This window comes from Molothrus ater, chromosome 3, assembly GCF_012460135.2.
Source record: "Molothrus ater isolate BHLD 08-10-18 breed brown headed cowbird chromosome 3, BPBGC_Mater_1.1, whole genome shotgun sequence".
Classification (NCBI taxonomy): Eukaryota; Metazoa; Chordata; class Aves; order Passeriformes; family Icteridae; genus Molothrus; species Molothrus ater.
The window spans coordinates 26103211-26130425 of record NC_050480.2 but is presented as its reverse complement, the minus strand read 5'-3'; the positions used below and the strand labels follow the sequence as shown (position 1 = coordinate 26130425).

Here is a 27215-nt window from a genome sequence, read left to right as displayed (position 1 = left end):
TTACTTAATGTTTTCTTCTTTTCTTCTTTGGATATCTTCCCTTTTTTAAATATTTGAGAATATATATATTTTTTGTATATGAATGTAACAGAGTTTTTCTTGCCTGCAAGTCTCTCTGAGTTAAACAGCCCAATAGATTTAAATTGATAAAATATCTCTTGAGTGACACTCATGTAGAATGTGTAATCATTTTATGAAGAAAAATAATTTCATTATTTTCTAAGGTATAAAACATGTAAACACAGGGCTTACTTAATGGAAAAATGTTTTAAGCCACAGAATACATGTAAGCAATTTACTCATTTTATATAACCATAAATGAAAAGGAAAAAATATTCTTTCATAACAAATAAATACACAATGACAAAGGTTACAATTGAAGGGATTAAAAATGACAGAAGCCAACATAAAAACTTTCAATATCGTATTTTACTTTAATATGAAGACATTATTATCAAAGGAAAATACTTGAGAAACACTTTGATAAAAATAATCTGACACTATCTTTGAAGCGGTTTCATTTATTTTACTACCCACTGTGTTCCTTATCAGAAGGCCAAGTATAAGAAGTTTCCTAGTTTATGATTAGGAAAGAATCTGATAGATTAGAAGACTCAATTGAAGTTGGACATAATAAGTATTAAAGTATTACATGACATTAATCCTGCCATTCCATTACTCTCTCAATCATTGTGCACAGACTAATTATTCTGAAGCCAGTGTTCAGGAGAAAATAGAAACATACTTACACTGGGCTGGAGTAATCTCTTTATTGCATCAACAAGGCTTGCTCTGTACTGGTCCAGAAACAGGCTGACATTGAGAAGAGAACAGAATCCAGATTAAAATGGGTTTTCAATTCTAATGATACTAATGCAGATAAGTACAAGGCTAATTACATATGTTTACACAATGCTGTAAAAGAGAAACTGTAGTCTACATTTCTATGCAGTTCAGGTACTTTTAACATTTAAAAAGACATAAAAGGAAATACAGTCTAAACAGAACCTAAATTATCAGCATGAAATAAGTCTTTATATAGCTGAAATTCAGCAATCAGACATACTAGCTATTAAAGTAATACTGTATCAGAAATGAGGGTCAACCTAAAAAGCTAGCATTTTACATGTATATACAAGGGGGATGGAGTTTTTGAAAATGTTTTCTATTGTATTTCAGGTGTTACTATTAAGGGTATTTTTTTCCCTTCTGCCTTCACAGATTTGGCATTATGTATTTCAGGTGTTACTATTAAGGGCATTTTTTTCCCTTCTGCCTTCACAGATTTGGCATTAATTCTTACCTATTATACATATTTGCTATATTTATATATCTATCTCTAGCTATCCTTATAAAGATTTACAAGACCCTACCTCCTCCGTCTCTCCAATGCTGTTGAAATACAATGGCCCACATTGTGCAGAGTTGTCATCTCTCAAGAGTGCAATCCTTCATCTCCAGCATGGGTCCCGCAAGGATAGCAGCAGAGTCAATTTTCCCATGCAATGTTGCCAACACGCTCAGCCCTATTTTGGTGTGATTACCTCATGATTTGAGGGGATAATTCATTCTTCATGCCCCTCAGTACCTTAATGTATATACTAATAGTGGCAGCCAGGGTGCCAATCACTCTTGACTAGATATTTGTGGACATGTAGTTACTGTGGATGAGTGCATTTACAATGGTTAGTGAACAACCATCTGATAGCAACTGATGCCTTTCAGTCCTTACTACCGTGGGCTGCATTTATATTGGTGATTCAGATAAGAAACTCTATCAAGCAGGCCACAGATAATGTGATTTTTTTTTATTTTTTTTTTCTTCCCCCCACATATTCTCTGTAATAAAACTGCTTTCCAGCTTGTGTCAAGTTCAAGTTTCATACTACATGGCATTTTGTCCATTCTCTATGGGTTTTTTAATATAGTCCCCTTCCTTTTATTCTCAAACTTCTTTTCTGAAGAGATGTGGGTAAATTTTTTTTCCAGTTTTGAAATTCTAAAAGAACATAAAGAATAGATGGAAACACTGAAGGGAAAAAAGTAGTCTGCCAACCACAGGCCAATGTTCATCAAGAACAGAAGATGTGTGAATGTAAGGACACTCCACAGCTGCCAAGGAGAATACTGTATCACATGCCACAGAGGCGAGCAGCCGTGCAAGAACTGTGGTGAATCTTTGCTACTCTGGAACAAACAAAACAAAACTTGCAAGTAACCATACTTCATTAGTAAAAACTGGCAGAACCTCACACTATTGAGAAAATATAGTAGAATGGATAGCTATATATCTTGAAGAACATTCAACATACCTATATATGTTGAAGAACATCTAATACAGAATTATGATCTGATTTTTTTCTCAAGAATATGAATTATTAGCTAACAATTTTCCTGATAGCCTGGCTTACAAGAAAATTTGAACTTGAGCAATTGGCACAATGACAACCCCTCAGCCTTGATTTATCTTCCCGGAAGAACTTTACTGAAAACATGGGTGCCTAAACTTAATTAGTTGAAAAAGCATCTCTTATCTCTGTTGTCTCTTGGGTGTTTTAATGACATTTACCTCATGTTGATCCCTATACAGATAGATATTGTAAGACACTACTTCACTGGGAACTTAACCACCTGCAGAAGAAGTGGAATAGATGATTCCTCTCCCAAAAGAATAGTGAAAAGTAATTAATTTTTTTTCAACATGAAACATCGAAAGTATGCACACATTTAAGACTTCCTGGGATCCTGTGTAAACAGAAGCACATTCTGAATGAAAAGTGCATTTATAATATTTTTATTATTGCAGTTTAGTGGAAACACAGTCTTGGGGCAGCTTAGCAATGTTAAAATCCCCTTTTCATGGACCTGAATACCATTCTCTTTTTTTTTTTCCAATGAGATAGGGGCACAATTGTTGCTACCAATCTTGTTCCTTTACAATGAGAACTACAGACCTTTGTTTACCAAAAGCTGAGTGTCTGAGAACTTAAATTTTTTTCTGTCCAACCCCAATTAATATTTTGGTGGCACAGAAGGGACGCTCTTATCCATCTTAGCTTAGGAAAGCCAGATAACCTGAGACAGTTGCCCTCCAAGAGACCTGTTCCTGGGAACATGACTTGCTCCAATTAAAAATAGTTTCTCATACTGTGGTTTCCAAACTGTTGCTCTGTGTGCCATGTACTCTGACCGGAAGGAGCAGAGAAGATTGGACGCAAAGCTACTGCAATGCAATGACTCCAGGGAACATATCTATCCTCCCTCTGAGTCAGCAGATGCCTTAAATGAGGAAAATCCTGAAGAAGTCATTAGGTAATCGGTGCTTCAGACAGGAACAGCACAGGATTTGGCCCACGCAAGGGGATTAAGTCACGCAGTTTTTCTTACCAGTAGAATTGTATGACTAAATATTACCACAGCATACTGAAAATGTCCCTGAGAGCATCCTTCAAAGCTCACGACATGTGCGTTCCTGTGTCATCCACTCTAGGTGACCCTGCCTTGGCAGGCAGGTTAGACTTGGAGATCTCCAGAGGTCCCTTCCAACCTAAACAATTCTGTGATTCTCTGAACAGCTCAGTAAGATTAAATAATGCATTGCTCTAAACTACTCACATACAGTTCTCACACCTCAATTCAAATTTGGCTTAAGCCTGCCATTACTTTAGCGGTAATATTTCATGTTTATGTAGCTCAGGACAGGAATAGCAAGGTTTTCTTGGGTCAGCAAGGAAGTTTCAAATCACAGCAACAGAAAGGTGAGAACACAGCTGATGATTTGGTCTTTGTTTAGGCAATGCTCTTAACCTGTGAAATCTGGATGAACAGGGAGGTGACATTGTCTTATCTCTACTCTCTTACTCTTTAATTAAAATTTTATATTGCAATTAAAACCAAAAATAAAGTTTATACCGAAACTGCAGAGAAGAAGCAATAATCCCAGGTAGATTCTTAGTTTGCTTCATGCTAATATTCTTTTATCTTCTGCCTCGCAACAAGAGACATATGCTTTATAGGCTATGATGTGAAATTTTTGGTTTTTTGCATGCTCTGCCATTGGTAAAAGAGTTGAGTTTACAGGTGTACGTCAGATATTATTACATTCATATGTAGTGCCTAATGTATAAAACCATATATTTTTTTGTTCGCTTTCAACTACATGAGTGACGTAAACTAAAAAGACTCTTATTTCTGAGTCATCAGGTTCCAATGCACTTGAAAGTGTGTGCCAGAAATCCGGTCTGACAGAGGTCTTACTGCATTCCTGCAAAAAGATCTCCTTATAACAAGTGAAATAAACTAACGGAGACAAAATTGACATATTTTAACGTATTTAAAGAATACTTTAAGTTCAGGTCTACATTCCTGGCAAAGCCACAACTCCCCGTGACTTCAGCAAAAATCTCAGCAGTGAAAGTAACGTGGGATAGCTCCCCCTGGCCTCTGTTATGTGAATACTTATGTATGTGCCAAACTTCAAGAATAGAATCATTCTAAGTAAATAAAGTAGGATATTATGCATTTCCAAAACAATACGTGGTTCTAAAACTTATTTTGCCTCTATATCAAATTATTTGTGAAAACTTGCTTCACAATAATGTGAAAGATAAAGTTTCTTTTGTCTCAGTCCTACTGGCCTTTACTCTCTCTTTGGACTAAAAATCTCAGAACTTTTGTCCTCAATAAAGAAGAGTATGTACACTATTTAAACAATTATAAAATCTGGGGCCCTCAAGAACTTTGGGAGAGTCTTGGGTTTGGCCTGTCCATCCAGGCACCTGTGATTTCTCCTTGTCTATTCAAACTCACAGTTCCAGCACCTGGCTTTATATCCACAGGTGTAGGTCAGATGAAAATCAAAAATTCTGGGAGCCCTCATTTGGCCTTAAAATGCCCCCTGAATTTAAAGAATACTTTAAGTTCAGGTCTACATTCCTGGCCCCCTGAAAAATATGAAATGGGTGAATATGTTTTAAAGGTTCCATTATTTCAGTATGATTTTTTACTGTATCCTTTTTCCAAGTGTAGTCTCATATTGATTTTTTTACTTATTTTTATCTAATAGTTGACATTTTAAAAATTATTTCGGAACTGCTGAACCACGAAACTATTTTATTGTCAACATCCTGAATGGTTAAATAATGACTAGCTTTCATAGTTTGCCTCTTATTTATTTCATAATCTAGTTGAGCTACTAAATTTAACTGTTAACTAATAGACTGTTTGTTCTGGGAAATAACTTATTTTCCACTCCTGCACACAAGGTTTATGAAAGTCTGACTGTAAATATATGAATATAAACATATCGCTGCTTGCTGTAATCATGTACATTTTTACTTGAATCTCCATGTGGATTTGGAATATGTTTATGAATAGAGCTTGTTTTCATGTAAATGGGATCAAGCAGTACCACTGGTTAGCTATTCAGAGAATCAGACAATATCACCCTTGCTGGAAATACTTCAATAAAAATTTATCCATGTACCTAATATTTGAACTCAGATTTTTTTCTTTCTAGTTCTCTGTTCTAATCTTGGATTTTATTGACTGACAATGAGCTATATGATGGTGTTAAACTAAGTGCAATCTATTCTATCTGTTTTTTATCACTGCATACTTCAGGTTACAGCTGAGAAGCTAGAAGAAAAGAGATTTTTTTTCCTCTTCAGTGGCAGCCCAAAAAATTCAGAGAGCAAAAATCCTGCCAACAGTTCTCAAACCGATTATATAACACTGAAGAGAAATACATGAAAATGAAAAGAAGATTTGAATTTGATAAAGCATAGAACATTTCTTTCCTCAGCCTTTTCATATACCATAAAACCTAGTGTCCATAACTAAAAGAATTATTTCTAAAAGAAACAAACAATAAAGGGATTTTCATGTTTATTAAGCCTATGCTATGCTCATATATCTGTGAGCACTTAAAATAAGAAAACAGAAATAATTTGTGAATAAACCCAAATTCCTTAAACTAACCTGCACATTTCTATTTATTTTTTAGAAATCTATAAATAGTTATACACTTACCTGCATCTTAAGTGCTTCAAAATAAATGTACAAAATGCAAGGATTGCAAATGCATTATGTATTTTACCTGTCATGTCTGATTCTTTGTTTCCTAAAGAAACTACACTATTTCCAAACAGACTGCAAAGGGTATTAGGCCAGAATATTACTGAAAAAAACAACTTAAGTCTCGCTCCACTCTGTTGTACTCCCAGCACAAATAGGATGACATGGTGTGAGTATCAAGAATACAAGAGACAGCACAGCCAGGTTGTTTTGATATTTGTGTGAAGAACAAATTTAACTCTAAATCTCTTGGCAAGACCTTGCTTCACCCACATAATCTGGAGAACATCCATATGTGAGCCTTGTCTAAGCCTCCGAGAAGACTGCTGCCCTCCTGCTCATGTCCGCCAGTACTCTGATCTGACTTTCATACTTAATCTGATCTAATCCTGTCCAGCATTAACTTCATCTGTGCAATGAAACCTGGAGTATCCATTCTAATATTTGGTGAGGAAGGCATTTACTAAATTACTTGCTGAAATCATATGGTGTTGTTTAGCTCCTTATTTTAATCAGATGATGCATTTCTGAGGCACATTATCAGCGATTAGTTAGAAACCCTCCTCTGTCCTTTTTGGGAACAAAGAACTTTTCTGAAATTAAATGCTAAGGGAAACAAAGCACTGTTGCATTCTGAGAACAAATAGGTGTTAGAAAAAGGCAAAAGATCACTAAACACATTTTCTCCAGAGCTATACAAAACCAATAACTTGGTGGAATAAGAAGAGTTTGCTTTAATAGCATAATGTGAAAGAAAAACAAAAGCTTTGGAGGAATAGAAGAAGACATTTAAAAAGAACATTGTTTAAAAAAACAATAGACAGCTTCGTACTTCCCTTGCCTTTTCCTTTAACTATTTCTAGGTAAGGTACATAAATTTGCTGAACTGAGCAGTTCTAGGAAGTCTCTGCTTTCAGAATTTCATCTCTCACAATAGTTACGAGCCACAAAACATAGACAGCTTTTTTTTTTTTGTTTGGATATGTAATGGGTCAAGAGCAAATATCCATGAAGGAAAAACATATTGGCTAAAAAATATCTATTCTCCTAAATAAAATTCGCACAGCTTTATTTTTTTTCACACTGTCTACATTTATATAACACAAATAATTAATAATGTACCATTTTTAAAGCTAGCATGCAGCAAATACAGCACAGCACAATCCCACAAATGCAGTATCAGAAAAGGGTTGTGTCAATAACCAAATCTATTTGCATAAATTATTAAACAAGATACCATATTGCTACATGCATCTACCTTTTTATAAATTAAATGCTGTACTCTTATTTTTCTTACCATAAATTATCTTATAATTAACATGTGCCTGTGTAAATAATATAAAGCCTATACCTCCAGATATTGATGTCAAATAGATTTAAGGAACAGAATGTGGTGGGGGTGGAAAAAATGGTTTGAAAATCTCTTTTTCCTTGGAAAGATTTTCCAGGGAGCAAAAAATATATCCCCTTATATCAATAGTCAGATCTTTCCTAAGAAGTAAGCTAATTGAGCTGTTTGTGTTGATAAACTCCCTTTTCTCCAGACTGTTCCTCACTGAGCCATAATTATTTGCAATTTGCCTAAGTCGTCCATTTACTGATACGTCAAGCATGAAACAGAGGCAATTCCAGAAAATGGAAATGCTTCTCAAAATCAATCTTTGGGAAATAATGTGGTAGAAGTTACTGTGTGATAGAAGACTACCTTATAACTGTCACATGGAGATGAATATTAATTTGTTGAGGTTAAGGTGGCTTTGTGCTTCATTTGTTGACTTTGCTTAGCCATCAGCAAGAAGCACAGTACAATTACTCCACCAAAGCTATTTTTCTAACATGAGTTTTATGATTTTTATGTACTTACCAGTCAGCACACATAACAATGTCAAAATGTCCTTCCAGTTGAGAGACATCTGTCTCATTATCCCATCGTAAAATGCTAGAGGAAAAAAAAGATTCAAAAAAAAAAAAAAAGAAAGAAGGACTTACATTTTTCATCTTGAGATTTTTAAAGTATTAATATTACTCTTATATGAAACAGAAGTGTTTAAAAAAGTGCAAACTTGTTACTTTCAAAGATGAATGCAAAAATCTTATTCTGTACATTTTTAAGGATATAAATCTCAAAGCTAAAGAGCTATTTTTCATTATAGCAGAAAGGCAATCCACTCAGATTCTGATGAGTGGATCACCAACAAATATGCATTTCTGAATTAGTGGCACATGCACAGCTTCAGTTTTTTACCCCTTAATGTTACTACATGAAGAAGTGAAGTCAAAATATCGACAACCTGAATGAAGCACAAATCTGCAGAATAGATTTGATTTCATGGATCTCTGCTACATCTGGCAGGCAATTCAGTTTGTTTCTCATTGATGAAGTGAGCATTCACTTGGGCCGGAGGGAGGAGAGATGGGGTGAAAAAATGCCAAGCTTAACTTCAATGCCAGTAATGTTGCCTCCAGCAAGTTCAAAAATACAGCAGTGCTGACTCTGTCCACACCTATTTTCTCACAGGTGATAAACTATTTAATTCTAAGATACCCAGAGGTAGGCAAAAATTCACATATGCACAAAGTTCTTCTTTGTTTATAAATGCTGTCGATTTATGTAGCTGCCACAAGGAATTTCAGTACTTTACTCCCATCTAAAATATAGCAACTAGTATTGGAATTTACTGCATACTTTAAATATCATTACCCCAAACATTTGAAACTGCAATTCCATTTCTAGGCTATTTAAAAAAAAGGGAATCTATCCTTTTTCATTTCCTGGTTATTTATAATAGAAAGTAGATAAATATTTATGGGAAAAGCATTTGTGGGGGAAGGGTCTAATCTGATCTTGTCAGGTTGTGCATGCTTATCTCAGTTTTGTATGAGTCTTGACCAAATAGACCCTTTAGTCTTCCCGCAGCTATAATCTACTTCTGGTTAAAAGCCATCTCCATTCACATCCTACTCCTAATATTTAACCGAGGATCAGTTTGTAACGTGTTCATTCAGAAATGTTCCCTAAGTATACAAGAAAAAGGGAATTTTGTACATTGACTATGCTGTATGCAAAAAAGGCTCATAATTATGTAGATAAATAGACCCAGGGCCACAAAGAATTAAGGTACCAAAATATGCATGTACATGTCCACAGCCACAAAATTTGAGACAGAATGCTTTTAAAACACAGAAATTATGAAAGGAGAGGCCCAGTTGGTTGGCAAAGCTTTGATTGTCTGGGGCTCAATGTAACCGAACAGATCAGGACTCATTAGCCCATTTGCCCTCCTGGAATTTACTGTGACAATCCAAAGACAGAAAAGAGTAGATTAATTTAATTTTTCCCCCTTAAATTGAAAGTAATCCAGATTTTAGAAGCCTAGGTAGCTTTGCACACTGGCACGCAGCAGGCATCCAGTAGTGGAAAGTGACAAAGGAGAGTTCTCACTCTCAGCTGCTGGCTGCCTGCTGGCTACCAGCGGCTTTTTCAACCCTGTTTCCGTGGAAACTTAGGTTAGAATGGTGAAAATTAGGTAAAGGTAAGTTTTGTGGGTTTAAAGCACGCACTCTAATACTTTAAGAAGCCTGAAGCAGAACTGGAAATTGGTAGAAGAACTGTGAGACTTAAAAGGCCACCTTTGGTTCTCATTGCTACAGAAACAGAGATCTGATCAGTACCAGTATAGATATTTGAATTATGATTTTTTTTTAACCCATATGTTTACTATCCTTCACACATGCAGTTGGGAAGGAAGCACAGGTGCCTCTTCCTGCAAAAAAACCAAAACCAAACCCAACCACCCTCCCACACATTACTGTCAGCTTTCTGCTGGGCACCTGAAACACAGTATTTTTTGTGCACACCTACTGTAGGCACAGAGGAGTTTGTGTCAAGAGGTAAAAGCTCATAAACCAAAGTGCTGAGCAAAGTATGGAACTGATGAGTTTCCAGGAGCATGAGCAGTGGTGCAACATGGCTGGCATCCATATTGCTAAAAGGAGGGAGTTAAGGGCACCACATCCACCCATAAGCCAATCTTTCTGCCTTTTTCTGACCTACTACAAGGGCTGCTTTTGGTCTCTAGCTTCAGTACAGCTGCATTCATGAAGATATCATAATTATGCAAAGCCCAATGAAAAATTTACCAATTCAAAATGAACTTTGCCATGTATTTTCCAAAAGTACAGGGAAATCTTAATTTCTGCAGGGAAATCACCATGTAAACTAAACATAATTTGTAAAAACAATAAACACTAGTGGGACTCATCCTGCTCTGACTCAGGATGAATGCACACTGGTGGGAGAGATGGAAGTACAGGCTGTATGTATTTATCCATGCTATCTTTAGCTAAGTGCAAGCGTGACTAGTAAAGGAGGCGCAGCCAGAGATGTGAAATACAGTACTGGCTGCAACTTCCACAACAATTCCAGCAGCTTACCCAGGGCTCCCCTATCCACACTGTTACCTGCTTCCACAGATTTGCAGGAGCTGCCTTCAAACATCTGCACCTGCACCTGCAAAGCAGATATATCCCTGCATATCTGGGAATCAGAATCAATTCTGCTCAGAGTCGGCACAATTCTGTCATTAACACTGATGTCAGAATCAGCCTGGTTCTAAATCAGCTATTCTGAGTTCTAGGGCTAACAAAAACAGTGAATCAGCCTTAGGAATTATGTAAATACTATCAGCTAGCAAAAAAGTAATTTTGTAATCCAAATGCAATTCCTGACTGCAAAGTACAGAAAAATACACTGATATTACAAAACAATCCTGAAAAAGGTAGCTAAATGCATATATCTATATGTAGTAAGGGGGTGAGGAACCATAATTTCTTCATGGATTACTGAGGATGTGACTCTTGGACTTAGTGGTCAGACCTGAAAGAAATACTGAAGGCACCATGAAGCAAGAGTTGATTGCATTTCCATTAAAAAAAAAATCACTGCCAGGAAATCCAGAAAAGTGGTAGCAATGGAAATCTGAAAATCTCAGTTTTTATGAAATTTCCTTTTAAAAAGTAGAAATAGGTATAAAAATACCGCACCACAAAAAGTCTCTTAAATTGCCAGTATCGTGTTGAGTGCCATCATCAAGAAAATGCAAGCCTACTTGTTCCTTTTCCTCTTGTTCCTTTATGAGGATACGAAATTAGTTTACCTAAGCCACATTTTTCTCTGAAGTCATTTTTCTTCCAGCAAAGTAAGTTTTGAAGCAACGTTATTTTTATGCCTTTTTTTTGAGGGAAGATGCTACAGTACTAAGAACTGAAATTACACCATACATTTGAGAAATGGGCTTTACTGTATATTTCTGTCCAAGCCACAACTTCAGTGCTTTTTTTTTTGGTAAAAATCCCAAACAAACCAACAAACCAACATGCTTAAGGCTGTGTAAAGCCGACTTGACACTATTTTGTACCGGCTTATTTAAGTCATGCAGGTTTAGTTTCTAACAGGTGAAAATAGGCAACTGAGTTTCAGCAGAAAAGGGTCTGAGACCCAATGGAAATATAAAACAGTTGGGAGCTCTTTTGGTCTACAAGAAGAACATGAAAAATGAAATAGGGTGCAAGAGAAAAACACTACTGCACTGTTCAGCTACTATTTAGGTTAAAGGGATGGTAGCTGAAAGTTGATATCCACTAATGGCCGATTTATGGCCTGTATCAAATGAATTTGACCAGTTTTCAGAGGAGAAGTACCCATGTCACAAACCTATTACTATAATGAGCAATCTTGGGGGTAGTCCTGGCAAGAAGGACAAGGTCTAAATGACCTATGGAAAATGAACCATCCTCTCACATGCAGAGGTGGCTTCTCTACGTCAGGGATAAAGCACACTATCAAAATGCTCTGAGAAAAGATGTACTGATGCTTTAGTTTCCTAGGCTGTCAACCTTCTAACATTATGAAGAATTCTGAAACAAATTCATTTTAAAAAACTCCAAACACAATACATGACACAATCAAAGAAACTCTTTGTTTTTCCCCTGGTTTTTCTTTTCAATTGACAAGTCATAAAATGTGATTAGGTTAAGAATAAGAATTATGATATTAGAACATAAAGATCAAGTAAGAAAATACAAAACTTAAAGCACAAAAATGTATCCTCAAATAGCCCCATGTATTTCAAAGAAAACAAAATCATAATAAAATAGCTAATGTTGCAGGGATAGCTACAGCAGCCAAGACTTTCCCTGTACAGTAATTCTAATTTATGGAGGATAGTCTGACAAATGTCAACACTCTTTTCCTTACACTGGTAAAGTATCTCAGCAATCTACAACAAAAGACCTGATTTTACTAGGTTTTATTTCTCATGCAAAATTCTTCATTACCATTATTATTCAACTTCTGTTATTCAGTGTTTGTCTTTCTAGTGTGTCTAGGCAGGTAACTTATATGAGAAAAAACAGGTTAAGTCTCTGATTGTTAAAACTTGAAACATTTCCAAGACCCTCTGAGATGTTCTTGTGATGAATGGCACAAGCTAGAGTAGCTCTCAAATTAGCAGATAAGTAGTTGTGCAGATAAAGACAAAAATTCAAAATTAGAAAAAAAGGACAAAAGCCTTACTTGCTTCAAAATGCATTAGTAGTTTTAATAAGGATTTTTAAAATCATCCCAATTAGCAGATGAACAGCTACCAAGAATCCCTATCTACCCACCTCTTCTTTTCATATTTTAATTTAAGTTTCAATCTTTGAAAAGCATTATCATTGGAAAGTATACAGGTTCAGGTAAAAGGTTTTGTCTGGAGGCTTATATGACTTTTTCTATGACATTAAGCAAGCAAGTTCATTACCACATTAACAAAAGGTATCATCAAGATGTTTCTCTGCACCTTGATCTTGGTTTGAGAGTCCTTAGTTATGTATAAAGATCAAGAAAACGGATTTTAATCTAGTGATAGAGGCAATGTGTACACCTATCATTATAACTCCTCTGAGAAATCTTGCAAAATTGCCTACTATAATTTCCCCATCTTTCTTATTATATTCTCACAAGGCTGCTCTTATTTCTCCGCCTTCTTTCACCTTCTGCCTTTCTTACTTTCACTGCTTTACTTTGCTTTGTGTTCTTATCCATTATCTCATTCCCTACAGTGCATATCTGGTTTGAAGGGACCAAAGTTAAGCTTTCAACTGCAGGTACAACCATTTTTCCTTTCCTCTTAGATTTCTAAGCATTACTAATGTGATATTTACAATTGTCAATGGGCACATTCTTCTAACAATGTCCTTGCAAATTTTGGCAAGTTCCATGTCACTGATTTCCGCTTCTCAAATTATACTAATGATTTTTCTCAAGCTAGACTTAATATCTGCACTTTCTTCTCAGTCTGTTGGACATTTTATCTCTCTTACAACCAACATATCTTGCTCTTTGTTTTAATTCTTAATTCCACTGTTTTATGCTTGCGTTACTTAATTGTCTTACAATTTTTAAAATATGCTCTTCTCAAGATTCTCTTCAGACATTTCCCACATTTCTCATAATTTCACAATGTTCCACCTCTACCTTTTCTTCCTTTGAATTTTATTTCTGGGCTATCTCATCCATAAAAGCTAAAAACCTACTCATTTTTCTACTTCATACTGTGCATACAGACACTTAATTCAGTATTTTTCAGAACCTCAGTGAGTGAGAAGCTCATTGCATCTAAAGTAGCACAAGGCATTGTAACTACATTTTATGGATCATCATTTTGGACATAACCATTAATTCTAGTCTGTAATCTAGGCTTAGCTTAGACCTTTCTCTGTATCTGCATAACTCAGCTCTACTGGTTATTCTCTCTGCATCATACCTCTCAAAAGTTTCTTACCAATCCACTCAACCTCTTGACCATGTCATCATCACTTACATCTAAACATCACAATACTGTTCTCTCTGCTTGTGGAAAATGCAGGCTTGCCATATTAATATTTATTCAGCAGGCTGCTACAAAGGTTGTTTCTCTTGCCTACAACTCTGATCTTGTCATCCTTCTCTGTCCTCTTCCAGGTAAGTTGCAAGTTGTCATTTCCAAATGCTTCACAACAGTTCACATTCCTATTTTTTATCTCTCATTCAATATTGAAAGGACAAGTCCCTCCTTTAATCAGCCCTAATGTCAGTCTACATCTTCCACTTAACTTTTCAACCACACACCTGTACTAATTTCTTCTGCTATGTTATCCACAACATTCACAAACGTACTCCATTATCCTTGAAACTGCCCTTTAAAATAGCACCTAAAAACTGAGAAGAGGCTCTTGTGCCTCCAATTTTGCCTCTCATGTTTGCTTCAATTACCCTTGTTACCCTTCTTCACCATGTCTCTCTCTGGTCTTAGATCATAGATTCTCTAACACAAGCTATCTTTTTGCTCTGTGTTTATAAAGTATCTTTTACAACAATTCATGATTAAACCTCATCACATTAATATGGTAATATAAAAGAAGAAAAAAGCCACCACACCCAACTATGGGCCTCTTCAATATTTGGATATTCTATAATTCCATGATCCTATCTAGATTTTCCTGCCTAAAAGTTCCTTTTAAAATGTGCATTATAAAATTACACATTTGCCTTATTCCTTATTCTATGAACATATTTTCTCTTTCGTTTTTTGTTCAACATATTTTGCTAAAATTCAGATGGGAACATTACAGTTTTGTCTTCAAAACTAACAGTACTAACACTTACACATTTGCTATGTATCAAAAGCTACTAAGTTTTTGGGACAAAATTAATGCACTGCATGTAAATACAACTGTTGTAGAATAAATCTTTTCATTTTGTAGATACGTCACAAGCCAATATTCAGCACAAATGTGGCTATTTATTTAAAAGAAGGGAGAATATCTTGTTTGAAAAAGTCATTAATAAAAAAATACCAGTGGTGTTTGTGAATTTGCCTTTTCACATCCTTCCTCTACATCCGTACATTCTAAATCAGTCTTTATTCGGAAACTGACTACTGTTTTTAGCAATGGCCATGAAGTACATTTGGGAAGAAAAAAAATGGTTCTCAATTATATGGTATAAAAAATATATAATTTCAAAGTGCAAGACAGCATAAGCATATGTGGCACAACTGTACTGATAGACTTGTGTAAAAATAAGAAGGAAAAGATCGGTTTCTTGCTCTATGGAAAATAGTCTACCCATGGGGAGGATAATCAAGGGAACCAGAAGAAAAAACCCAAGAATGTAAAATGAACAATGCAGGTGCAGAAGGACTGAATGAAGGAAAACTTAAAAACATGAGAGAAGATGTAGTTCACAGGTGTTTAAATTCTCAGGGTAGAAGACACCGCAACATCCAAGATTTTCAAAGTTCTGTATCAAGCCCATATATCTCAGGAAACTAATAACTGTGTTTCAGAAAGATTCAAACACATTCACTGCTTAAGATACTATCACTTCCCATGGAAAGATATTCTAATGTATTATCATTCTGTCAAATCTCATTTTTTTTCTAGGCTGAATTTAATTTGTCTAGCCTAGCTTCAATTTCTATATCTTGTTAAGTACTTGTAAACTAGATTAAAGACTGATCTTCTGTTAGAGATTTATTTTTTTCACATGAGACTTTCAGATCAAAATGAATTCATTTCTTAACAATCAATTAATTTCTTTGACAAGTAAATGAAGCTCTTTAACTCTCTCATTTCCAAACCCTGATTCACTCTTCTGCCCATTTCCTGGACTTCAGCCATTTTCAGTATCCTTGGTTAACTTTTGAATAACTACTAATGAAATAAACAAAGACAACACTGTAAACATAATCTTATCGAAATTTAAAGTTTGTTATGGCAAAGATTAGCTGAGAGTACCTGTGAAGGAGAGAACCCACTGAAACTGTGCAAGATGTACTTGATGACTGCCTACTAATGTAGAGCCAAGGTAGACAAGGAAGGGTAGACAAAGGTACAATGGCAACGTCATAAACCAGGAAATAATGTAGAACATGGCTGGAACGATGGATACAAAAAAGGAATTGAACAAATAATCTTCAGCTCTAACATCACAAGGACATTTTTCCTTTAAAGCCCTGGGAGGAAAGATCTACACCTTCTCATATCAGTGGTCTTCTTCTAATCTTTTTGTGCAGCACAAGAGAGTACAGAAGGAATAGTTTTACCAAGAGCATGTTTTTTAAGCTAAGATACAGTCAAAGATCTGAGGAAGAATGATTCAAAATAATGGAACATGATACTTTAACACTTTTTTTCCCGTGTTATTCCAAACTCATAGAATTTTTTACAAAGCTTGACAACACATTTTTTCTCCTTATGTATTCTTATCTGTCCTCACAAAGTCAGACGAAGGTGTAATACAATTTAAAATGTACTTTATTAAGTCAACACAACTGGTGAAATACACAAATAGGAGACGCTTGGAAGTTTGTGAAAGTCAGCTGGAATGGTTAAATGGTATACAAGAACGTTCAAGTATTCCTCCAAAAGCTGAGGCTGCACCCAACTGAAGAAAAAATTACAAATTTGCAAAACTAAATATAATAATAAAATCAGGTAAGTCAAAATTAAGTGAACTTTTCCTTTTGTGCTAAATCTTCCTACCAGCTGATAATTGGGATACAGAATGGGCACTCACAGAGGATAAGAACATTTCAGAGAGGAGGAATTAATTCTTTGCAACAGTGCAAAATATTCACTTCACCGTGAAAGAAACTGAAGACATTTCAGCACAGAAGCCTTTTTAGAATGTCTTCTGTAAAAGGAAGTCCTGTTTTACAAACCTTGAGCCCTTCAAAGGCATTAACAAGTATTCAGATAAGGGAGATGTGGGTAAGACAGCCTGCCTCTGCTTCCAAAAAGCTATTGGCAAAGACCCTCACTATCAACATTCTAGGAAAACAGACTGTCACTGAAGAAGAGTCCTGACATGATGCTAAATAATAGAACAAAAGACAGGGAACAGGGGAGTAGCAAATGGTCAATTCTCACAGTGGAGGGACATAATCAGTGGAGTTCCCCTGGGACCTGTTCTAGTCAACATGTTTACAAGAGATGAGCATTGAGGTGGCAAAGTTTGCTGATGTTAAGTCATTAAAGATAGTAAGGAAAAGACTAGACTATGAAAGATTGCAGAAGGATGAAAGGAAGAAAAGGAAAAAGAAGGATGTGTAACTGTAGAATAAAATGACAAATTAAATTCAGTGTGGATAAATGCAAAGTGCACAACTGAAAAAATAATTATCCCTTGATATAGAAAATGAAGGTCTCCAAAATGACCGTCACTGGAAAGCTCTTGATGTTGTGACAGACTGTGTCATGAAACTATTAGCTCTGTGCTCAACTGCAGTGAAAAAAGCCAATCACTGTTAAGCATTTTTAGAAGGGGAACAAAAAGCGTAATTATTCCACTACATGTACCTATTTATGCACACTTTGTACTGTGATCAGTACTGATCACAGTCATCTAAAAATAAGTAGATTGAAACAGAAAAAGATATAAAGCAGGGCAAGTATGATCAGAGGTGTGTAATGCTTTCCACCTGAGTTGAGTTTTCTGTGAAAGAGAGCTACAACTTCAGAATGGACATGAGCACACAAACCATTCTTTCCACATATACACAAAGTGATCAAATTAAGTGAGCAGTAACCAGCAACTTTTTCTTCCTAACCAGAGAGCAGCTCCTTTTGGCAGCTTCCTCCTTACCTACAGAAGCTGTCATGCAAGATAGTTACTTGGGGAGACTGGAAAAGTAGTTGGAAGAAAGGGATTCCTTTAGGGTTGCTAAGGTGACAAACAGCGAATTCAAAAAAATGTTGGAAAAAGTTTGAATTTACCAACACTCAGGTCATTTTGATGAATGAAAACAGAGCAAGTCTGTCCCCCATTGATGGAACCTGTTACAAGACCAGTTGAAATTAGGAAGGTTATGAAGTTGACATATTTGAAGAACATTGCAGTTTGGTAAAATATTCACCTTTGCAATTATGAAGAGGAAAGTAATACAAAAATGCAATCAGGACAATATAGTTCAGTGCTCTGTCATTGAGACCTCATCCACTGTTATGCTGGATGCCGTTCAGTATTTTGAAAGACTTTTTTTCATTATGGATTTAGTTCTGGAAACTTGTAATTGCATTACATTGGTAAGGAACACTAAAATCTCAAATAAAATTATAACCTATCTGTTAATCTTTAAGCAGAAGGAAATGTCTCTTTTGGTTACATGGTCATTAATTCTTGATGTGGGTTCTAAAGATGACTGCGGAATGAATAAAGAGTATATCATACACTATTACTAATCAAACCAAAAGGTGCACTGCCACAAGCATTTCTGTTACTGGCTTGATGTTACATGTCCTTGTTTATATTCTCACATCAAATGGAATCTCTCTGAGGCAACTCTTAGCAAAACAATAGACTTCTCCACAGCTAAAACTCCACAGGTCCCATATTGGCAATTAGAACACAACTTTTGTTCTTTACAGATTTCCATGTTCTCAGACAAGGGAATCTGAAGGAAGAACAAATTCCCTAGTCGGTAGGACAGACTGAGTCTTTTAACCTGTAGAATACATTGCAAGCCTTCCTCTTCGGTAAAGTTTTTCCATTATGACATTTGTAATAACAACAACTTTTCAAACTTCTACTACTGTAACAGCTGTGTCAGGAAGATTTCCCCATTACAATAAATAGAAAACAAGAAGTAGGGATTTCTTGACTTTGTTGTTAATTTAATGATTGGTGGACATGTTAAAACAATGATAAACCATTTCAATGATAAAACATGTCAAACCAGTAACAGCTCATGGTACAAAGAAACATATGCTAAGTTATAGGGTAAACAATGCAATTCATGGATAATTTCTGAATTGTAAAAAAAATAAAATTGTTGAACCCATACACAGTATTAATACCTTTCACTATGGCCAGACATTACTAGTAACTTGGTATTACTGTACCGATTTCTAGTAAACATAAGCAAGAAATCCTGAGCATATAAATGAAAAATAAAAATAAAATAGAATTGTATATCCACTGCAAAGTAAACTCTACTATTATTACATTATAACACACGATATAAGAAACTGCCACTTTGGCTTACATTACTATATTTTTAAACAATAATCAAGACTTGGCAGAGGGCTAGATAAGTGCTCATTTACTGCATTTTGTATAAATCTAAATAAATAAATGTATGGCAGCTTGTCTTAATCTAACTTCTCTTGGCTGATACCAGATTGTTCCTTTTTGCTCCATGCAGGTTTTGGCATACTTTCCAGGCATGGACTTAAATATCCAGAACAGTCTCAAACTGACTCTCATACTGATAATTTCTGTTCCAGTGCCAGGAACAGAGTGCAAGATCCTAACATAAGATGAAGGTGCTGTGAGCAGAGTCTATTCTGAATCATCTTTTATACAGAAGGAATCTTTTAACTTTGCACTCCACTGTGAAGTTGCAAGACTGGACGCTGTCTAAATGATTATAAGAAAGAAGATGCCTTCTCCAGATTAAATTGATGCTCAGTAAGTCACTTACAGACATCACTATATTCGTTTGCATGATCAATGTAAAAGAAGTTACTGAATGTCACTTTGCATGCCAGTGTTGCATTCTTCTATCCAAAACACTACACTTTCTGAGGTTACTTCAGACTTTACATCAGCCTTTTAGTTCCCTCAAGGGATTAAGAAGGGATCATATAACTTTGTTACTGCACCACGTCATTACTGAATCTGAAGGATTGATCAATCCATTAAAGAGTAATTTGAATAGCCATTTTACAAAACTTTATACTTGTACAACAAATCTGCAAAACCCTTAAGAATGCAGAATTAAAAATCAAGTGTTATAATGAGTCTTATGTTTTAATATAGTACTTTGTTATTTAATTATTTTATTTATGCAAATAATGCCTCAAACGCTATTGCACTCAAGAAGTTAAACACTTGACATTTTTAGTCTTTAAAATGCAACATTTTATGATGCCTAGATATGTTTATTAATTAGTGATTATTAACACCCAGTAAACAACATCATGTCTTGTAAAAACACAATCTTTCTTCACAGCGTGAGGCTGAAATCTATTATTCACTGATTCCATATGCTGAAATACACTCAAATGATCACAAATGACCTTAAGCATTAGATAAATGTAAATGAGGACAGGGTAGAAAATGTGCTTTTGATTGATATCTAAAAGACCAGGTTTGGAGTCTTGACAAGGGATGAAATCTGAAATCTCACACAACGTATAGAACAATTGGAAATCTAAAAAAAAAAATCTGAGCTTCTGGATGGACATACCATACAGCCTCTCCTCAGCAGAGTGCCTGAGGCTGCTCGCAAGAGGTGTTCAGCACATGGAACCTGAAACACCATTCCTGGGATCCACATGGCCTCTCTCTACTTGGCAGGCTCTTATTAGGATGCAGAGATGTATCTCTAACTTATATGCACACACACCCTAATGAAGGCAGAATTTTTCTAGCCCTAAGTGCTCACTTGAACTAACTTCCCTACATAGAATGGCTACATAGGCATAGGATTAAATGACATGAATGAAGCCATTAAAACCATACAGGTTTAACCTTCTATGTAAGTAAGCTTATTCTGCTTTAACACTTTCCCTTCCTCAGCCCTTTTTCAGCTTTACTTTTGCCAGTTTTAGAAGGACTGAGTGCTCCTCTGCAATGTGAGTCATCAAAAAAAAAATACACAAATAACAGTGTACTATTTGCTCTTAGGTAACCATTTTCGAATTCTTAACCTTATACCACAAATATGAAATGCTTTATAATTTGCTTTTAAAGTACAGTGAGAGATGAATACACTGTTCTTGGTTCCCATCTCCCCATCTGTCTTCGCAGTGACAACATAATGATCACACAAACAGGATGACCAAAAAACCTCCCATGGATGTTCCAACAACATCCAACTCAGAGGCAAATGGGATTTGTTGTCACCCTAAATTTTCAGAGCTATTTAAAATGAAATCTGACAGAGATTTAGATACATTCATTCCAAATCTCATTTTCAGTACAACAGGTAGTGTTGACTTTGAAGCAGACAAATTTCAACCATGCACTAAATCATACACTGAAGAGACACAGTGTAAATTAAAAAAAAGATAAAAAGGAAAGAGAGGGTTTATCACCAAGGTTAATCATACTGTATTTGCTATTTTTTAAAAATACTTTTAAATTTCTTTCTTGCATCACTTACCTACTTACATACACATACCTGTGTGAGCATCAGTAACACAGGTCACTTGTGTGCATACATTTCACATCTATATTAATACAGAAGTACATGCAAGAATCAGTAAAAAAAGTACAATCTTACCAGCTTGAAACCTTCTGAGCCTTAAATACTCCAGCATTTTGGTTTCTTGTGATGATCTCATTTACATCTGCAGTACAATTGTTAAGAATTATCTACAAATAATTATCTACAAAACTAGAGCGATAATAAAAATAATAAACCCAACTATTTTCCATTTATAATGCCTTCATAATATTCTTATCTGTTTGTTCTTCTTTAATCTGTGCTAAGAGTCAATTTTTATTCAGACGCATACATTTTATATTGCTACTCCAGCACATCAGCCATAGATCTAGGCAGCAATTTGCTCTAGTTTCCTACTTCTATTTACTCTTTCATTTAAGGAATTTCTAGCCCTGTAGCAATAGAGGGAAGTGAAAAAAGATGTCCCATACCTCAGATATTTAAATGCAACTATTTACAAATATAAGAATTACAACCATGGAGAACCGAAATTTTTACAACCACTAAATGTCCACTCTAGTTTGTGCTGTTTTCCACTTTTCAGTGTTATCACTATACCTAATGCTGAGATTTTGGAGGTTTGTGTGTTTTAAGACCCTACCCACAAGAGATACACCTATGTTCTTGGCTCTGTCTGGGTGAATCCAACACACAACAGGAGCACCTTAACCTCTAGGCAAAGGAGTCTCTAGTCCATTTGCTTTCTTGAGAATGGTTAGGAACCACCTTAAAAGAGTGGAAAGCAATAAGTGCCTTAAATAGCACTACAGTACCTCAGCCTTGTGTCTCAGCTTCTTGTAGTTTGGAAGTTCATGTCACAAATTTGGGTAGCCATTCAGGCAGGTTAAAGCAAGGAAAACTTTCAAGGGAAGCTGGGCCCTGTCATCTATGGCTAGAAAGACAACTGTTATGATTGATCACATGTGGTTAGTGAGAAGCCACTGGAAGGAAAAGGTGTAGCAAGTAAGAGAAAATTCTGAGAATATGAATTATTATCCAGTGTGAATCCATGCATTCCTGAATGGTTCACTTTCAAATGTAAATAATTATTTTAAATGGACAATTTTGGTAAAGATGTAAAAGATCCTTCTTTTTTATTTAAGGTATAGGAAATCTGATGCTAATTAAATGGATGTTTCTAGGTCCACAAAATATGTCAGACCTCTTTAAAGTGCTCTTATAAGAAAATTGAATACAAGAGTCAGGCTAATTTGAAATATTGTTGATATACCTTTTTCTTTGTTTTGATATATCCTTTTCTTTGCTTTGCTGAAATCACATAATTTTCCTTCCTAATAGAGCTGGTTACTTAAGAAAAGTTATTTCAGCAAAGTCTCTATCCAAACACTGGAAAAGACAACTGGTATTTTGTGAAGTAAAAACTAGAAATGAGATGACAGAAAACTGGTTTAAACAAATCTCTGTAGTTTGGATGTGCCTTTTAAATAGTTTCCACAATATGTAATGAGGAGTAGTAAAAGACTGGTCTACACCTGGGCAGCAAAAGGAAGGCATAAACAGCTCCATGAGCAGACCATACTACTTTTAAAGAGGGGCAGAAATAACATTGTTGATAAATTAGCTACACTGCACCTAAATTATATAACTGAGCAAAACTATTAATAATGGCTATAAACATGTTAATACTAGATTTAAAAAATAATTTAGGAGCCCATATTTCCAGGCATTCAGGCTAAACATGACCCTTCTAACCTAAGTTTCCCTGGACTGTTGAAAGATCCATACACTCTATTTTAATGGCCATTATAGTGCACTGTAACAATGTTTTGTACTATTGATGCTTTCAGACAGTAGTTCAAGTCACCAGTGCATGGTGTGAAATAGAGCTAAGGCAGAAAGCACCCAGCCTCTCTGAAATAGGAGACAATTTTTACTAAAATGAACCTCATCCTTGGATTTGGAAATGTCAAAGTGCTAAACATGCTTCCAGTGTTTTGAGAAAATAAAATTTGGTGTTCATGACTGACTTATGTCACAGATGTAAGTTGAAAGTTTCTATCTGAATGCATATCATCCAAAATTACAACAGGGGATGAATCTGATAACTCTGCCCATGTATATCTCTATTATCACTTGAAACGTCTATAGTTTTAATCCTAAAACTTTCCTTATTTAAATGATACTGAAAGAACTTAGATAAAACACACTAAATTAGCAATAAAGTTCTGAACAAAGTGGCAAAAGGAGTAACACCTATCTTTATTTTATTGATTTTGCAATATAAACGATCTATTGAATCAATTCAACCCTGCTCATGATAAGCAAAAGGAGTTAGACTGAAGTCTTTGAAATGGTCTAGCAACTCAAGTCATAGCATCCTTTTAAAAACCCCCATAAACATCATACATAAGATCATTGACTGATACAAAATATAGCAACACATTTCACAATGAGAGGGTTAGAATGGCAACAATTATTTATTTGTTAAAATTTTTAAACTTCTAACATTTCAATAACGTATCCTAATATGGATATTGAAAACATACATAGTGAATACTCCATGTGGCAGTATGAAATGGAGACTAATAGGAAGCATGTCAAAAATCAAATGAAAAATCAAATCGTCAAAAGCTTGAGATTCACAAAGCAAAGCTGTTAGTTATGCTCACTGAATAGTGATAGCAACAACAAAAACAACAATAATTATGATGATGTTGATAATACAAAGGCAGATTCTCAGATGCAATGCACTATTGCCAGGTCGATTTTCAATTACATTTCACTGATGTATTCATTTGTTTCTTAATGTGCTCATCTTGCCCATTAAGAATAATTAGCAGGCTTGCTTGGTGATTTCCTGGCTTCTGACAGGGATTTTTTTCTTTTTTGTTGACAACCACTTTTACTTTTTGGAAAGTAATTTTTGGATATTATAGTATGACTGGCATGTAATTTAAGCTTCCTAAGAAATTTAAAGGGAAGATGTAAACAGTAATTTTAAAACAAGATTATTTTAATCTATAATACCTACATAAAAACCATAATACTAGGCATTAACTATTCCTGAAGAGCAGAATCTAGAAAAGAAAACAGTATTTTATCCCACATTACTTTAATTTGGTATGCTAAACAATCAAAAAATACCATCAGCAATAATAAGAACTAGCAAAAATACATAATTTGTAGCCAGTGGCACTTGGGGTGAATGCTACTTCCAATTACACCTAAAATTCTACCCTGATTTCAGTGAGTCTGGTGAGGCTGAAACAGATCTAAATTTAGCCTAAACTTCTATTACAGTCAGTCACTATAGAAAAGAGTGCAAAAGAAATTACCGTAAGACAGATCATAAAATTACTACTGAAGTCCATAAACCATATAAAATGCAACAGAAATTTTATTATGTGCACTTTTAAGAATACATTTCACCTACACAGTAAAGTTCTTAGCCTGCTGCACTTTGGCACCCTGCTAATATTAAGCCCATTGTAAAATCCAACACAATAAAAGCACTTTGAATGCTGAGCCTTCTGAGCACCAAATGTTAAAAAAGAAAAATAAATTCCTGTTAGAGCCTTCCACCAATCACTTCCCTGAAAGGGATTCACTGAGTGAATACAGATGAAGACCTCTTGTGAGACTTTTGGGAACAGAAGACATTTCTGAAACATATTGTGAAAAACTAAGGTGTGATAATTAGATAATATTAACAGTATCTTTTTCAGGAATAAAAGCACTTTTATTTGCTTACTTCCAAGGACTGAGTGGATATTTTTACACTTGCCAATTTTTCGTGTTATAAAAGACTTCTAAATTTCAAAAAAGTTCAGGTATGTTTATGGAATCCGCTATGCAAGACATTTGCTGACTTGATGATTACTGAGCCCACCTGAAGCTTTTTGTGGGTAAAACGACCTTTTGTTAAATATCTATGCTTCTTTACAACGTGAGTTTGTTTTGTTGGACTAGTTTTGAAACACTTCTTTTCTTCTACATTTTTTAACTTCATAATGACATGGAAGAAAGATTGGAAAGGTGGTGCTGATTAAAATACACAGAATAATGGAAACTTCCTCCTTAAGACACCAGTCTAACATATCAGAATTTAACAAAATAATAATCCCTGGAAAACAGGTGAGAACTTGCCTTTTCAAGGAAAAAGAGACTTTTAGCAGGCTTACCTCAAGTTTTAACAGATATGATCTAGGATTGACTGTTTTTAACATAAAATTGTTCAAGTGTTGTCAGCAGTTATAGTTACCTCAGTTACCTCTGAGAAAGTTTTTTTTAAAGGTAGTAGCTAATATTATTGCACTGAAATGTCTCCTGTTTTAACAGGCATCAGCAACTGCAATTCATTTAAGCTACAGATTAGTTTAAGTTATTTTTTTTACTAAGTACTCAGTACATTAGCTCTCAAATATATACAAATATCAAAAAGAAATAATTCTGATGCTGCAGTGGCCAAAACCTGAAAAATTAGCCTGCTTGAAAATGTAAATGGAAAGATTATCAAGGCACAAAAGCAAATAGATATCTTCCTTTTTTTCCTCTCAATTTCTAAGGGCTATTAATATTCACCGTATATATCTGTTCTTGTTCTGTGCTGATATTTAATGTGGCCACAAATTATGCTCACTCATTCTCTTGCTTAACCTAAGTCCAGTTCAATTTTATGAACTATCTGTTCATATGAGAAGAGCATAATAGCAATTTATTCCAATATAAGAAATACAATAAAATACTTTCTACAAGGGACAGAGGAGTTTTGCAATCTTACATCAAGAGAAATAATGATAAATTGGTAATTGATTAAGCAGACTAAATGGGCAATTTGTAGGCAGTTATAACTTAGCACCGACAATGAAACATTTTAACATACGCTGGAAAAGCTCTGAAAATATATGAATGCTGAGTATGTTTTAAGGGGCTAGTATCTGAAAGTAGGAAAAAAAATCTAGCCCTTATGCAAAACGCATACATGGAGGGAAGCTGATGATTTGATTCCCTGCTACACTTCCTGTAATGTGCAGCATATACACATGAATCTTCCAGCACTCAACCACGGGGTAAATATTTACTACAGTACATGCTCTATACCAACATGTGCATTTTTAATTAACAGAGAAAATGTGGCATTTATTATGGGGGAAGCTGCTGCTCTGTTCAAGATATTCCACATCTGTTTTTTAATTACTTATGTGGGGACTTTTTCTTAATATGCCCCATGCTGTCTGTCTTTATATCGATTGTTACTCAGCCAGTAAAAAGGAACGAGCACAACAAACCAGTTTTCTATCTGAATAAGGATACTTTTGATGGCCTTTTCATTTCCATCAGTTAACAGAACTTCTTTGACATCTGCAGAAATAGCAACCTGAAAAAAAGAGCACAGCAAACAATGAGCAAATATGCTTGTCTATGTGGAAGTGAAGACAGGAGTGACAAGCCTTCAGTATCATGCTTCCTCACCTATTTCTCTGTAACAATCTTCAATCTTTTTTCATTTTATGTCTGCATTATTTTAATCATTCAATCAAATCAGTCAATACTTTTATCATTCCATTTGCGGGAGCCTCTATCTTGCTATCATTCTGTTCCGTAATTGCATTGTGACAGCCGATGATGGTATTCTGAGAGGCTTTCATTTGCGGGCTTCTGTTTATCTAGTAGAGCCATCATACAAGGCTGTCACTCTGCCTTTCAGCTTGCTTCTGTCTGACTGCCTGATGCCCTTCATATAACTTTGCATTGCAGGCAGATGGCTTTGTAAGGGTAATTTTTTTGTGAGCTTTGACATGCTCGCACATTGGGCTGTAACCTCGACACATTGTATAAGAGCGACAGGTTTGTCAAATGCCAATCAGTGTAACAATATGCTTTTATTTGTAGAGACATAAAAACTTGTCTAATGCACTGCAC

The 27215-nt window shown here is 35.3% G+C and overlaps 1 protein-coding gene across 1 annotated transcript in view; it reads right to left on the bottom strand.

Annotated features, from left to right (window-relative positions):
• Nucleotides 1–27215, bottom strand: part of CAMKMT (calmodulin-lysine N-methyltransferase) — a 212920-nt gene that overhangs the window by 13077 nt on the left and 172628 nt on the right. The window contains exons 6-9 of the mRNA XM_036379602.2: nt 26607–26670; nt 21390–21456; nt 7940–8014; nt 750–813 (exon numbers count right to left, since the gene is read on the bottom strand). Coding sequence (XP_036235495.1) covers nt 750–813; nt 7940–8014; nt 21390–21456; nt 26607–26670 — 270 coding nt within the window. The remainder of the gene's footprint in view (nt 1–749; nt 814–7939; nt 8015–21389; nt 21457–26606; nt 26671–27215) is intronic.